General features: G+C 45.8%; 2 protein-coding genes across 3 annotated transcripts in view; one reads left to right on the top strand and one right to left on the bottom strand.

Moving 5' to 3' along the window:
- Positions 1-15,418, top strand: part of LOC135391325 (uncharacterized) — a 686,593-nt gene that overhangs the window by 460,412 nt on the left and 210,763 nt on the right. The window lies entirely within an intron of this gene.
- Positions 6,577-15,418, bottom strand: part of LOC135390475 (transcription factor RFX4-like) — a 59,490-nt gene continuing 50,648 nt past the window's right edge. The window contains exons 14-19 of the mRNA XM_064620181.1: positions 14,252-14,401; positions 13,244-13,357; positions 13,034-13,094; positions 11,491-11,584; positions 9,261-9,334; positions 6,577-6,855 (exon numbers count right to left, since the gene is read on the bottom strand). Of these exons, the coding sequence (XP_064476251.1) occupies positions 6,702-6,855; positions 9,261-9,334; positions 11,491-11,584; positions 13,034-13,094; positions 13,244-13,357; positions 14,252-14,401 (647 nt within the window). The 3' untranslated portion in view covers positions 6,577-6,701. The remainder of the gene's footprint in view (positions 6,856-9,260; positions 9,335-11,490; positions 11,585-13,033; positions 13,095-13,243; positions 13,358-14,251; positions 14,402-15,418) is intronic.

The following is a 15,418-nucleotide window of genomic DNA, read 5'->3' as shown; positions in this document are numbered from 1 at the left end:
GCCAAGGTTGTTCCTATTTCTAAAACAGGTTCCAAACTAAATATTGCAAATTACCGGCCGATATCCCTTCTGAGCACATGTAGTAAAGTATTAGAACATATCGTATATAAGCATATTTCAAAATATCTGGAAAGTAAGAATTTCTTCTCCACCAGTCAACATGGCTTTCGCCACGGTCTAAGCACAGTGACACAGCTTGTGAACATTACCCATGACCTTGCCAAAGTTGTAGACGCTCGTGGACAAGTCGACGTTATTTTTCTGGATTTCGCTAAAGCATTCGACAGAGTCTCTCACAGTAAATTATTATTAAAATTGAAGGAAATTGTAAGCGATGAACTCTTTACCTGGCTTTCCAACTACCTTGACAATAGAAAACAATTTGTCCATGCAAATAACGCCGACTCGTCCTTCGTACCAGTTACATCCGGTGTTCCCCAGGGCTCGGTCTTGGGTCCTTTGTTGTTTTTAATTTTTATAAATGATGTTGGTATGGGTATCGATGTTAAAATGAACTTTTTTGCCGATGACTGTGTATTGCATAAGGAAATCAATGGCGGTGATGACTATGCATGTTTAAATAATTGTTTGCAGAAAATGGCTGACTGGTGTGAGACATGGCAGTTACCTCTTAACATAAGTATGTGTGTGGTCATGAGTGTCACTCGGAAAAGGAAACCGCTCACCTTCAATTATTGTATTAACTCAGTGAATCTCTCAAGGGTCTCCGAATACAAATACCTGGGCGTTTTTCTTACATCAGACCTGCGCTGGAATAAGCACATCCAGTACATAACAAAGAAGGCTAACAAGAAATTATGGTTCTTAAAACGTAATTTTCGTGAATCCACAGCTCATACTAAGTTAACGGCATTCAAAAGATTAGTCCGTCCTATTCTGGAATATAGTGATATTGTTTGGGACCCGTACACCATTGCGAATATTCGACTTCTTGAATCCGTACAAAGGAGAGCGTTACGTTTTATTTTTAAGTCGTACCATCGTCTCACCTCAGTTGCTCCTCTTTACGCACGGAGTGGCTTAATACCGCTGGAAGAGCGTAGAAAGACTCATAGGCTCCAGTTTCTTTTTCATTTACTCAATGATCAATTTCGAATCAATCATCAGGACTATATCACTCCACACGCACCCAGATCAACACGGCTAAGCCATCAGCGCACAGTCAAACCATTCCAGTGCAGGACTGACTGCTTTAAATATTCGTTCTTTCCTCGAACCGTCGAAGAATGGAATTCTCTGTCATCTGCTCAGGTCTCACACCGCTCTGTCACGGCATTTGTGAAAGGCTTAAACGCAGTTACATGATGTGACATATGTGTCTTGTTGTAAATTATTTTGGACTTTCTGTGCCCCTCCTACTTGGACCCTTTCAGGGTTTGTAGTATTTTATAAATAAAATAAAATAAATAGAAATAGCAACCCAAGATAAGGGCAGTTGCGATAGAGTCACCCCATACATTTCTTTTTGTTTTGTTTCCGCAAGTTAAAACTCATCTTCGACGCATGAGGCGGCACTGTACTCTTTCACTCTCTCACATTGGGAATGAAGGAAATACGCGTCTTCGAGGATGCGCAATGAACTAAATAAAGAAAAAAATGGTGTTCCTTCACGAATTTTTTGTGAACGATCTATCGAACGAATTTTTGTTCTGAAAACGGCTTTGGTATCAGGCAACCGAAGAGATCAGATGTTCTCATTGAGACAACTTCGTAGCTTTTATAATTTAAAAGTTAGAAAATTAATTGCCGCTAATTAACAAGGGGCGATGCAAAAAATATTTTTGGATAGACCACACAACTGCTAAACACGTACAATTGGTTCCATTTGTGTCAGCACTCAGTCTTTTTTTTAGCCCCTGGCCCTCTTTCGGGGGGACACCCTGTACTGCAAATGTCACGAGTTCCCCCTTTTTTACTCCAGGGACGAATCCAGAATTTTACAAATCCGAATCCGGATCCGGATCCAAGGAAGGTTCCGCGAATCCACGAATCTTACGAATCTCGAATCTTTCGAATCTTTTCTTTATAAAAATTTCAAAAAGCTAAGAAAAAAAACTTCTACTGGAAAGTGTTTTGAAGCAGAATATGATACATTTGTTTAATGAAAAAAAAAAAAAAACCATAATAGTTCAGTTTCGGGTGAAAATATGCCCATATAGTTCATTTACATTTCACATATTGTTCATCGACTACAAGAAATACGTAAATTCAGATAAAATGGTTAAAAAGCAAGCGAGCTGGTGGCTAAGATCCATGACGAAAACCCGAGACTGGGAAAAAGACGAAAAACAGACGACACAACACAAAGTCTCAAACACAGCTAAAGTTTAATGGACAACCGCACACTTTTAACACATCAGGTGGGGGAGGAGGGGAGAGGGAGTCCTTTCCAGAAGCGTGACAAAGTTTGTAAATCGCATAAAAATAGCTATGTACAATGCCAGTCAAATGTGGTGTATCAGATACCTCTTGCTTGCGGTTTTTGCTATATCGGCCAAACGAAACGTTGCTTGAATGACAGGCTCCGGGAGCACGCTTCGAAGGTGAAAAATGAGGACCAGTCGTCGGAATTGGCAAAGCATCTCAAAGTTTGCTTTAATTGTTCTCCCATATGGGAAGAGACCTTTGTCAAGGCCAGGGAGACCGACCTCAGTCGGAGGCTTTTGAGAGAAACGTTGTCAATTTTGGGGGCTGGGAACTGTGTCAGCAAAGCGTCTGTGACCTTCGGCCCTGCTTTGGCGAGCCTTTTGCACTGTCCCTCCTCCCCCACCTGATGTGTTAAAAGTGTGCGGTTGTCCATTAAACTTTAGCTGTGTTTGAGACTTTGTGTTGTGTCGTCTGTTTTTCGTCTTTTTCCCAGTCTCGGGTTTTCGTCAAGGATACGTAAATTCTCGAGTCTGAATTATTTCCATAAAGCTAAAGCAACAATCAAAAGCAAAAGCATAATACTTTTAAACTTGTAATGTAACAGTTCCTGCCGGAACTATTTCCGTCCAGAGCAATGTAAACAAATAAACAAGAAGACACCCGTTGGTCAATGAGGCGTTCGGCGGACTCCGGAGGCGCCAGTTTGAAAAAGTGGGGAACGAACGCGGTCGGTGGATTCGAAAGATTCGATTGGCCTTTTTGGGCACTAGGATTCGGATTCCTGAATCTCGAATCCCTGCCTAGGATTCGTGGAATCGAGGATTCGCGGATTCGGTTGGCACATCCCTACTTATCTATATTTCTTCACCAGAGTGGTTTGTGTTCCCATGTGTTCCATCTACAAGCGGCTCCTTGCAAACGTAGGGTGTTCGTTTATTTTCCACGTCTCACCGGCAACAAATCTTGTTTCCATTTGTATTTATTTCCCAGCTCTGAAGCGTCTTTCTTCAGCCATGCTCCTTTGGGTCGCAACCTATGCGTGGTAGATGCGTGGTAAATTGATGGATCTCAATGTACTGTAGTTTAAGTGAGTTTGGACAAGCGAACATGCATTCTCTTCGGAGGCGCGAGTGTTTCACGTGCGCGTCGTAGGGTATTTTTCCAATATCTTCTTGTTTGGTGTTTCTTGCGTATCCTCCTTTTGCTTCCTTGTTGTTTGCCCATATCAGTATCGTTTTGTTTTCTTATTCCATGACTAGAAATTGTCGTACATTGATCATTTTACTGATAGAAAACACGACAACAACGCAAACACAGGATAGCCCCAATGACGTCGCTTTCCACACGCCACTTTGGGGGACACTTCGGCGTGCTTCTAGAACACCTCTCCAAAAGTATTCCGAAACTATGCATTGGGGTCCCCATAGAGATGTAACCTATGTAACCTAAACCAGAAAGCAAGTGACGACGTCATAGGTATTTTTCGTAACGTGGCATCAAGGTGACGTTTCGTGACGTCATAGGAGTGGCTCCCAATCACGGCTTCACTTCTCGGAGCAATACACCTCCTCCTCTCTTTCCTTCCTTCACGTACTCACTCATACTCACTCATCTCCTGCTAATCCCCTCATTTTTTCACTCATGCTCCCTCAATCGTCACTCACCTTTCCGTTTGCTCACTCATACTCACTCACACTCGGTCAGCTCTCCGTTTGCTCAGCTCGCCTACCTCTCGCTCCGCTCTTCGTTTCCACACAGTCTCATGCTGAGCTCATTCACTGCATTAAGCATGACCAAGCTTTGCCGATGAATGGGGTACTGTATCGAATATTGACAGGCGCGCGAGAACTCCGCTCCCGCTATGACATATCTCCCCGGAGTCAGCGATGTCGCGGTGACGGTGCGCCGACTGCGCTTGCAGACAATATTAGCGGAAGCAATAAGGTGGCGCGATTGTGACGATGTGAAGCTGTAGAGGAACGAATGAGTGACTAGTGAAGTTGCCGGCAAGACTATAATATCCACCGAGGTTGTACGTGACTCATTACTATAACGTTACATTGCACATGAAGCAGCCGGCCGCGGCTGTGCTGCATCTACTTCCATGGATCTAGAGCCCTGGATCGGTAATTCAGAAAACGTTGGTTCGAGTCCTACAGCTGGCTAACCTTTTCAGTGACTTACATCTTTCATCATTAATTTCTTAGGCTCTTGAGGCTTTGTATGTATTTCTCCTTTTTATATGTGTTCCAGCCTCAAAACATCAATTGTCTCATGTGTGCCTACTTCGTTCCATTTCAAGCCCGTCTGAAGGCCTAACCCAGTAAACCAAAAACATCTAATGGACATCCAGAATATGGTACACAGTGGACATTTTGGATGTCTAGTAGATATCCAGCTATGCCCACATTACGTTCCATGGATGTACTATGGATCGTTGGAAACTCCCCCATAACTGTATAAATGCATATCCTCTGGATGTACCTGCTGGTCATTTGTCACACCCAGTGGACGTGTTTGTGAGGCATTGCAACGTCTAATCTACATCCTGTAGATGTTCCTATACGACAATATAGACCGGATTGCAAATCTACTTTTTCGGCTAATTTGTGTGACTAGTGCAAATGCGGTACCCATGGCCGTACCCCACCCGACACAGCTTGGGCATTTCTCAGTAACCTCTACTGGTGGGTCTGAAGTCCTGCATAACAAGTTCAACGGCTTCAGTGCTTCCTTGCACGCAGCCTAAGGATCTCTCTTGGCATCTCCAGAGCTGCAGAAACGCGGATGGTCATAGCCGAAGCTCATGAAATACCAATTGAAGTCATCAGGACGAGGTACTGTACGTCACAATTTCCGCCTTATAGCTCATCACCGCCGTCACCAATTGGTAGCAACACTTTATTGGCACAAGCAGAGCAATCTCACAAAATCATTGCGTTTCCCTCGTTTGTAGTAAAGCTAACGGTGTCTTAGTCTCCCCGGTGTTCTCTCTCGCTGTCAGAACCGTTACGGTACTGCCGCTACGGTACGTACCGTTACGTTGGTACGTAGAGCTTCTAGGCCCAGTTATATAGAGTATGTGGTGGTCGACGTCGGAGTTCAACGTGTTAACCGACTGATTCGTTTGATGCGTCTGTATAGGGGAAAGCAAAAGATGATGGCAGTAAGACGAGAACACACAGAGCACGCTGCGTTTGTCATGCTTTAATTGTGCTGCCTCATTTTTTCCGTACATCGTTGTATTACAGTTAAGCAAGAAGGGCTATTAAGTAAGAAAACGCAACTGAAGGAAAATGTGTCGTTTCTTGCTTGCCCGCACAGCATCAATGCATCATTCGTCATGTTCAACGGAAGGCACAGCGAATGCCTTCCACTGTGTCCTTTCTTGAGGCCAAACTGTCGTAACCAGAGCTGTGCAATATTCCATTGTAAGTTACTAAGTTACTGTTACTAAATATTTTAGAGTAATTATATTACTGCACTTAAATACTTTAGGTTTTGCTGTAACTTATGCTTGTAACCTTGAGCTGCCATCCAAACAAGTTTTTATTTATTTATTTATATTATTTTATTTATACATACTGCGAGCGCGAGGCCCAAGCAGGAGGGGCCAAGCCCAATTTGAACCAACAAGACAACAAAAGTGATGCAGTAAAAGAGCATTGGGAAAAACTTTTCAAAAAATTGAACTATACAGCCACTTTGCCATACAATAATCAACAAAAGGTACGTTCAAGCTCACTGACAAAATTTCCCGAATGGAAAACTTGAGATGGAAGCGAGTTCCATTCATCTATGGTTCTGAAAAAAAAAACTTGTTTTGTAGGCACAGGTCCTCGCAAAAACCGGAGTAAGCAACCACTCGTGCTGGCTATGACGAGTACGCCTAGTTGAGAGGGGCTTCACGCAATCTTGCAACTTCATTTTCATGTTACCTGATAAACGATTAGCAAGAAACGATAACCGAGCTATTTTTCTTTTTGTTGCAAATCTTCGTTTGCAGTATTTTTCCTTTCCAACTTTGTAACTGACTTACATTTTTCGTTCTGCTAGCTTTTCCTGTAATTTAATCCTATTAGGGATCAAGTAACTGCAACTTAATTGCCCTCCTTGAGTAACTTACACAGCTCTAGCCGTGACAACATTGTTGTATTGGTTAGCATCACGTCACGTTGACAGGACATGATGCTCTGATGTTTGCCAAACCATTTGTAGACGTCTGGACGTGCGTTGCTACGCAATCGTGCACGCTTTTACAGTTCTTAAATGGAGAAGCAAGCACATGGACGCCCCTACTCGTGGGTGTCGGATCAGAGATGCACCTGGGAGTAGGCAGCAGACGTTCGGAACGTGCGGTCCGGGGTCGGTTGGGGCCACGCCCTATGGACAGCGGGTCCCGGTGGAGGTGACGTGCCAAACAAAGAAGTCGTCATAACTGTGGTTTCCGTAAATGGTTGCTCGTACCTGTCAGGAAGGAAAGCACCAATGCATATCAGACAAAAATATGGACCTTGCTATTCTCTAGAAGGACACTTTAAAGGGATTGTTCGCTCTCCAAGCATCAGTTCGTAGAATTTCTGTTTTGCATTCCCTAATTTACTGAATCCCTGCTTTATATTTTGCTGATCCGACTGATATAACTGATTGTCGGCGTTATAAAGAGCTGGAATCCAGACGGTTAGAAATTTGCGCGCGGAGAGACGTACGCGCGACATCAGTGTGACGCAAGAGGGCGTTCTCTTTCTCCTGGCCTAAACTACGTCGCTCAGTTTGCTTCGATCGAGGGCCGTTCACAGAGAGTTCAGAGAGAGAGAGCTTGACCATTAGGAGGAGCCTAACTTGAATCGCGTAATGCGACGTCACTGCTGAACGACCTCCCTTGCTGCGCTCTATTGTTGTCCAGTCGTCAACCGGTCGCTGACGCCATGTTGATGCAAAGCGTTGGTCACGATGCAAGCCCAAGCAGCACAATGTACTGAAAGTCGAGTGCACAAGGGGCGGACGGTATGTGTATTATCAACGTTCTTTAGTTTCACGAGTCTGCTCAAGGCCTTCCACCTACCCGTCCACCCCCATTGCACTCGACTTTCAGTGCATTGTGCTGCTTGGGAGGGGGAAGACACGTCCTTCGACACCCCTTCGTCCTTGAATCCTTTCAGTTTGGTAACAAAGCCCCCATTTCACAGGCGCCTGTGTGCCATCCCATAAGCCTGCAACCCTGGTAGATTACATTGAGCGCGACATGCAAAAGTCCATGTCAACCAGCCGGTGAACTGCATCAAGATGGCGCCTGTCTGCTGGCTGATAAGCAGATTTCGCATGGACTCTGGCTTTTTGGGCGGTGCAACACCGACTCTGACGTCAAAACAGGCTTCGCCCGTGAAGCGGCAAAAGATCAAAAGATGGCCAAACTCTCTCTATATACGTAGATGGGTAGAAATCCAGCGAGCCGGTAGAATGTAGGAAGGGAGTTGCCTCAGGACAGAAGCCGCAGCGGCTTCTGTCCTGAGGCAACTCCCTTCCTCTCTCTATATACGGCTCTGCTTCGATCGCTCTCGCAGCGTCCTGCTGCGGAGAATACGTGAAAAGGAGGTGTGAGAGAGGACGCTGACACGTGACCATCCTGAGGGAACCTCATGGAAGCGTCACGGAAACGTCACACAAGTTTTATATAATTTATAATTGGGGGTTTACGTCGCGAGACAACTCAGATAATGAGCGACGCGACAACGGTTGGTGTGCGGATTGCTTTTGCACTCCTGAGGGTTCTTTGACGTGCGATGAAACCTCACCAAACGGCACCCCGTAGTCACGCAAATTGATGAGTATATTCTTCTGCTTGCTCCACTACCCGCGGGTGCGGGGACGCTGCCAAGACACGCATAACTCTGGAATACGTTGTTTTCCAGCGAAGTGCCTCGCGGAAGAGTTGTCGCAAGTCATTTTTTATTTCAATTACGACGGGAGAGTGAACTTTCCCTTTAAAGTGACAGTCTGCATCCAACTAAGGGGAAAAGCGCTGTCCCGTGTGGCCATAAGAAGGAAGCTATCATAATGTTTCATACCAGTTTCTATTGGAATCATAGAGCGCCCTTTCTCGAGATTGCGTCTTGCGAACAGGAAGGTGCGTGCTGCCATATCGGACGGTAGAATCATTTTGTGCACGTGCGTGTACTACAACAAGTTGTCAGAGTTTTATTTTTTAAATTCCGTGTCAGCACCACGAAGGAACTGCGGCTATGAGCGACGTATACAGACGTGGACAGATGGAGAGATGACATGAGGAAGGAGTGGGGATAGGAAGGTTAGTATGCGTCTGGGTCGACTTGATAGGGAACTGTGCCGACATTCGTCTGGGAAGTCTGCCGGAAAACGCAGAGAAAACCCCAGACAGCACAGCCGGTGCAGCTATTCGAACCTGCGTCACCTCCAAGTCTCGCCGTGAAAAGCTTAAGAGTGTAATGATTCGAGATTTAGTATCTTGCGCGGTGTAAGTAAATCGCGTGATATTTTGTTCCTTTGTGTTCTGTTCTCCAGACTGAGATCTTCCGCCAAAAATTGTGGTTCTCCTTCCGCCAAAAATTGTGGTTCTCCTCATTTTGTATCGACAGGAATATGTAACGCGGGATCTGACAGAGCGGCATACGTTTCCTTTCCCAGCGTGGGAGACGCAAAACCATGATGACTCGCACAGCCGCTGTTCTTGTGGCACGAAGAATTGTGGGATACACTCCTGCGTTTTCCCTCGTACCCCCTCTAAGGTGAATGTCCTGTACAAATCCCTACACTGGTGTACCCCGTACTTCGTGTGGCCTCAGTGACGAACAAGGTTAGCAACTTCGTTTTGCCTTTGTACCGCATCTGCATACCCGTCTTCAGGTGATGGCCTGTAGTCTCTCGCAGCGTGCTCTGCAGCGGCAGTTTCAGTAGGGCACAGGGAGTACTGCAAGGAACATTTCAAACAGAACTGTGTACACCAAGGAAAAGCGTTAAAGGTACAGTAAAGTAGCCGACAGGCAGTTAATGTTGACGGTATTGTTTAACAGCTTGTTGCTCGTAAGTTCAGCGCAAAAAGATACGTATGTGACAAAGAATGATTACTATTTTAAAATTTCTGGCAAAATTGTGGTAAACCGGCTCGGGGCGACGTCTGGTGGCAAATAATCCTGAATTGTGACTGACTTGCTGCCCCTAAAGACTACGTAGCCGACACGTAGCCAACTTCTTTTGTTTCAGATCCAGTATTGTTCACATGTAATGTAGTTTTGCCGCCATACTTGACGAGCAATGCGCAGTGGGTGACCGCTTCGAAACAATGTTGCCCGTAATGTTCAATTTTAATTAAAAAAAAAAGCTATTAGTGCAATTGTGACGAAAATTGGGACGTAAGAGTACTGAGTGCTCAGGCTAATGTAACAGACAAGTATTTACGGTTATTATTAATTGAGTGGGGAAAAAATCGATTTCGTAACATTGCAGCAAAAGTAAGGGCCAGCTCTCACTTGGCGAAGTCCGACGCAACGTCGTGAGCAAGAGGCGGAAGTAGAGGCGCATTTCCGCCCGCCCCATTAGAGATTTTTCCCCCGCACGATTTTCATGTTCCCACCACAGTGGCATTCTGTCGTCCAAAGCAGACGAAAAATCAGGCGGCGTGGCCTTTCTGTGTCACTTTTATCGGTCGCCAGTATATCGTTCTCGGCAGCTCTCGACGATGTCTCGAAAAAAGTTCGGCATGGTTATTTGTTTTGTTTTTTGGCTCGACGTCTCTCCTGTCCCAGCGCCGGAAATGCGTGTCTATTTCCGCCACCCGCTCACGACGTCACGTCGGGCGTCGCCAAGTGAGAATTGACCCCAACGGTAGCCCCCGTCGGTGAAAGCGAGTAAAGGGGCAGCAAATGGAAATAGAAAATTTGCGCTTTTGAAGGGCACCATAACCGAAACATCACTCTCTAACTGTACTTTATAGAGGACATATGAATATATTATTGAAAGAAAATTGGAAAATTGCATTGGCTCACGTCTCGTGCAAGTAGGTGCCATGCTTAAAGGGAGACTCCGCACCAAAAACGTGTTGAGGTAACAGTGCAACATCAATCCGTACCGTATGATATTACAGTGAATACAATTTCTCATCCCCAAGTGGCGCAGATAATTAATTAGAAAGTGAATATTTTACTTTGAGTGCTTAGGCGCTCCTCCACAGAAAAGCAGCCCAGCAACACTATAGGCTTCACCGCACCGGTGTTTCTCGCTCGTGAACGACTTTCAGTCGGGTTTTGCTTTTACCGCTGGCGAATACGAAAGGAAGCCGATGACTGGTCATCCATGTGGCACGAATAAGTTAAAAAGCGCGTGCCGGCTGTGCTGTTTGGGGTTTCTCCTGGTTTTTCCTGAGTTTTCCTGAGACGCTTTCAGAAATATGTCGGCACAGTTCCTTTAGAAGTCAGCCTAGGGCGCACATTCCCCCAGTGCGTCAGTCCTGCGTGACGTTGCCCACCTCTGTGAGGCCGACAACGGCGAGCCCTTTTACCAGCACCAATACCAAAGTGCCTGCATACATGGTACAAGAGGTAGGAGAGGGAACCTTCAGAAGTTTCGGTTTCGGTTTGAGCTTCCCAGCTCTCTTGGCAACTGACAAGTCCCCGACTGCCAAACAAACTTCACTTCATTTCTTACTTCAGAAGAATGTATCGAGGTTATTCACACAGCCGTTATAGTAGTTTCAGATTGTTCCGGAGTCTCCCTTTAAGGCAAATACATGCAGTACGGACATGTAGAATGGACAGATGTTACTGCCCTTGGAGTTTTGCTTACTCCAGGAGGCATTTTTATTCAAAGAAACGCGGTATGGTACGTAACATATAACATCACGTGAGACGAGAGTTTAGCAATGTCATTTTTACTGTGAATACTGCGTTATGTTTACTGCAATAATATGTCGTGCAATGCGGTTTCAGCATGCCGTTCTTAAGTCGCGCACGGCGACGAGACTCGGCGGAAAGGTCGCCCCACATTTCATGGATCGATATGTTCCACTATATTGCGAAAGAGATAAGGAATGTAATATGCGTTTCATGGGTTAAGCGCTAGTCAACATACCTGATCGCTTTCAAAGTCGTATACCCTAGAATCAGGTCTCGCTTGATTCCCCCATGACCTGCGGGTGTCATAAGCGCTGCACTGTTGGCTTACACTGGGCGGTATAAAATAAAATAAAAAAGGACAAAGAAGTGCAAATTAAAACGAGAATGTGAGTGAGCTGGTAGCATTTCCTTGAGGCTGAGAATGCCTGCAGTCAATAGACAGACAAATAAACATGTGGTACACGGGCGCCTTCTGGTCGATATGCATTGCGCTTTTTTTCTTTTTCTGACGTAAATTGCAGATGTTGAACACATAATTAAGACACACATAACACCCAAACGATGACCTGAAAGGTGGTAGTTGAAGACAAGTCAGCGAATGCGTGTGGTGGTACTCGAACCCGCACACCTCTCTGATTGGCGGCCACGTGTGCTACGATGCCGTATAGAATGTCGACTTAGTGTAATCGGTCGCACGCGTCGTAGCGGCAACCAGATAGTGTGGACTCGAACCTCGCCACCGGTACTTGCCGACTTTTCGTCGACTGCCGTCTTTCAGGTGTTACGCGCATCCTGCGCGTCAAAGAAGTGCTACCGAAATCGAAATCGAAAGTGCAAGATGTAGTGTATAGATGTGTAGATTGTCCCTTTTACACCGGCTAACTTGCTTGCAAACATTCGTCACAACCTTTTAAGTATTTGAAATAAAAATGCAGCTGATTCTGTTTGCCACTGGAAAAAACTCCAAGGTATTCGGTCTACCTGCAGCTTGGGTTTTGCAAGGTTTCGAAATCCACGGCCTCTAGAAAGAGCCAGAGTCCTGTGCGATGCACTGAATATAATTTTTCCTCCGACAGTGTTCTCACTGCATGCCGCGAGGCCACGCTCTAAGAACAGAACTTCACCGCATTGCACGTTGTGCGCTAGATACTGTCACGAATGATAGGGCTATCGGGTCTGATCCGAAGAGAGAGAGAGAGAGAGAGAGAGAGAGAGAGGGAGGGAGGGAGGGTGGGTGGCGTATGCCTTTTTGTAGCAAGTATCATATATACAAATTCCTACAAAAAGGCGTAGGCCCCCCTCGCTTTTCGAATCAGAACCAGTAATCCTATCATTTGTGGCAATGTTTGGCGGGCAACGTGCTATGTGGTGAAGTTCTGTCCTGAGAGTACATGAGGTGTACGGCAGATTATCGCACATATCCACAATAATATGCACATCATGTAGCATCGTAGCATAGAAGTGTCGAATATATTAGCATTCGTTAACGTACAAAAACAGAAGAAACCTAACACATGTTTCTCTTTTAGCTTCTTGCATTATCAATAGGCGAGAACTCGGAACCAGCCATAGAATTCTTAACGGTAAGATTTCTATGGAACCAGCACCATCGGCGCTTCACGACGCTAAGCTCCGCATAACAAGGTCCGCAGAGACGTAGATAAGCCTTTTAAAGACTAATATTAAATGTGTAGGCGGGCGACTTTCTGGTTGCAAATAGAACATTTGGAGGTTTCTCACTACGAAAATATGTATGCTCATTGGGCTTCTTTTCCTACCTTTGGCAGTATTCGCTGTGAGGCCAAGGCGCTACAGAAGTCATCATGGCAGTAGGAACTTCTGTTTCGATAGAGATCAGATCACACGCGAATCAACCAGACAAATCATTGAATGTGGTCATCGCTCAGCACTCGTTTACTGCAGATCAGCATCACGACAGCACTTATGATGTAATATGTTCTTAAGAGTGAGAGAAAGATTTAACGAACCGCAGAATTCACTGGCGTCCCTGTGTGGCCCAATTGGCACTTCTTGAGCAGGTGGACTTCGACTGTACGCGTCCTGGACCGGAGTTCCTGGTGCGGGTATACTGGCAGTAGGAGCTGCATAGGTTACACGTACAACATACATTTCTCTTTTTTCTTTATTGACTACGTCAGTCATAGGTCCGTCTTGGACAGGCCATAGAACTTAGGGGGAAAGTTCCACCACCACGGTTTGACACGCGCTGGCGGCCCCGAATAGTACACCCCTGAGCGAGAAGTCTTGTCAGTCGTCCCCGCCTGCCCCCGTGGAGGGGCCATCTGAGATTTGTTTCCCCGATAAGATTCTTCGTCTCAGTCAGCCCTGTATAATCACTGTATTAAATGTTCCCGGGATCAAGTAAGTAATTGCACGCAGGCGCTTTTTCTTAAAGTACCCCTGCTCTGTGGCGGACAAAATGTGGCTGCAAATTTGAATTCACGTCTTAGTGGATACCATATGAGCTAGACACAAAATTTACTACTAAACACTACTACCTCGAATATTATACTTGCCAATGTTGGTCGTGTTTGGAAGAACTGAGAACGGTCTTCTTTATGCATGCAGTGAAAACCTTTAACGCACTCTAAGAAAAAAGGGTGTTAAAAGGTGGTAACTTTAGTTACCACCTAGGTTAACATAGCGTCTGATAAATGGTGAAAAAAGGGTGGTAAAAGCAATTATATATCCAAATTGCTACAAAAAGGCGTACGCCCCCCTCGCTCACTGACTCGGTAACCCTATCATTCGTAGGTAGCAGGTAGAACTTTGCAACCTTTTAGGCACAACATATGCGAGAACCATTACCTCCTAAAAGGTGTAACTGCTCCACCCTTTTTTCTAAGAGTGCGGGTTTATAGCTGCGAGTTCTTTCAACGTTGCTTTGTAGGACACGGTGACTGTTTTAACTGATTCATTTAGTATACACGAAAATATGCGTGAGTGAAAAAAAAAAAAAAAGAAGCGCCGCTTACACGAAGGCAGGGATAGGTCCGGAAAGGATACTAGAGGGGCGTCTGCGGCGGCATTGCTGAGAAACTGCCGGACCAGTTCATCGGTAAGGACTCCTTCGAGCAGGCACAGCACGTAGTCGTCAAACAGCAGGCGTAGCAAATAGAAGGAACCTGCACGCCAAAAGATACAACGCTCGAAATAACGACTAAAGCGCGGACCCCATAACAAGCGACACGCGACGCGCTGCAGAATTTGTCGCTGTCGCGTCTGGTCATGGCGCGACTTCCTGGTCCATTTGAGCAGCGACATTTCGTCGCCGAGAAATGATGTTTTTGGAGAAGCATTGCTTATTTTATTCGAGCTAAGTTGTAAATTGCCATAAATATACCAAAAATAGTATTTCATTCGTCAAAACGAGGAGAACTTGTAATGAAGGTGCTATGTAATATTCGCCGTAACGCAGTGGCGCTGCGGTTGAAGTTCCCAACGCCCCGCCCACTTCTTCGTCTGCTACTTTTGTTGGTTGCCCTCTCCACCCTTTCCCTTGCCCACGCGTTCAGTTCTTGTTTCACGCCGTCAAATCTAGCTGGTTTTGTCAAACAACAGGCAACGAACTCAGCGACATGCTACAAATATCTACTGGGAGTAGATGCAGAAATATTCAGCCGCGACTGAGCTTTTTTGACGCTCGTGTGGCGGCAGTGACGTCGATTTTGTCGCTTCTCGCGTGTATCTGCCGCGTGTCGCTTGTTATGGGATTCGGGCTTTAGAGGCGACACTTGGGTATGTGTCGGGTGCGACATGCACTTTCGGAGAACGCTGTTTCTTGGACTAAAGAAGGGTAGTCGATGAAGATGCACCAAGCGGTGCACGGGATTCGATCCCACGCCCTCCCATTTCCGTTCAGAGATGCTACCAGCAGTTACACCCTGTAAGCTACCCTCCCATCAATGCACCAAGCCACCCTAGGAAACACAGGAGCACACACTCATTCTCAGCACATTCTTCCATTGTTGCCAGTCACTTTTATGTAGACGAACACACGCGAGGCGGACGGCGTTCTTCTCCGGTAACGAGGACATAGCTGAGGCAAAGAAACACACAACCGCACTATTTATTTATTTAAAGTACCCCAAAGGCTCATCAGAGCGCTACATGGGGGAGTAGGATGGTACATGCATGTCAGC

Source organism: Ornithodoros turicata, chromosome 4, assembly GCF_037126465.1.
Source record: "Ornithodoros turicata isolate Travis chromosome 4, ASM3712646v1, whole genome shotgun sequence".
NCBI lineage: Eukaryota > Metazoa > Arthropoda > Arachnida > Ixodida > Argasidae > Ornithodoros > Ornithodoros turicata.
Note: the sequence above shows the minus strand (reverse complement) of the source record. Positions and strands in the feature narration are given on the sequence as shown.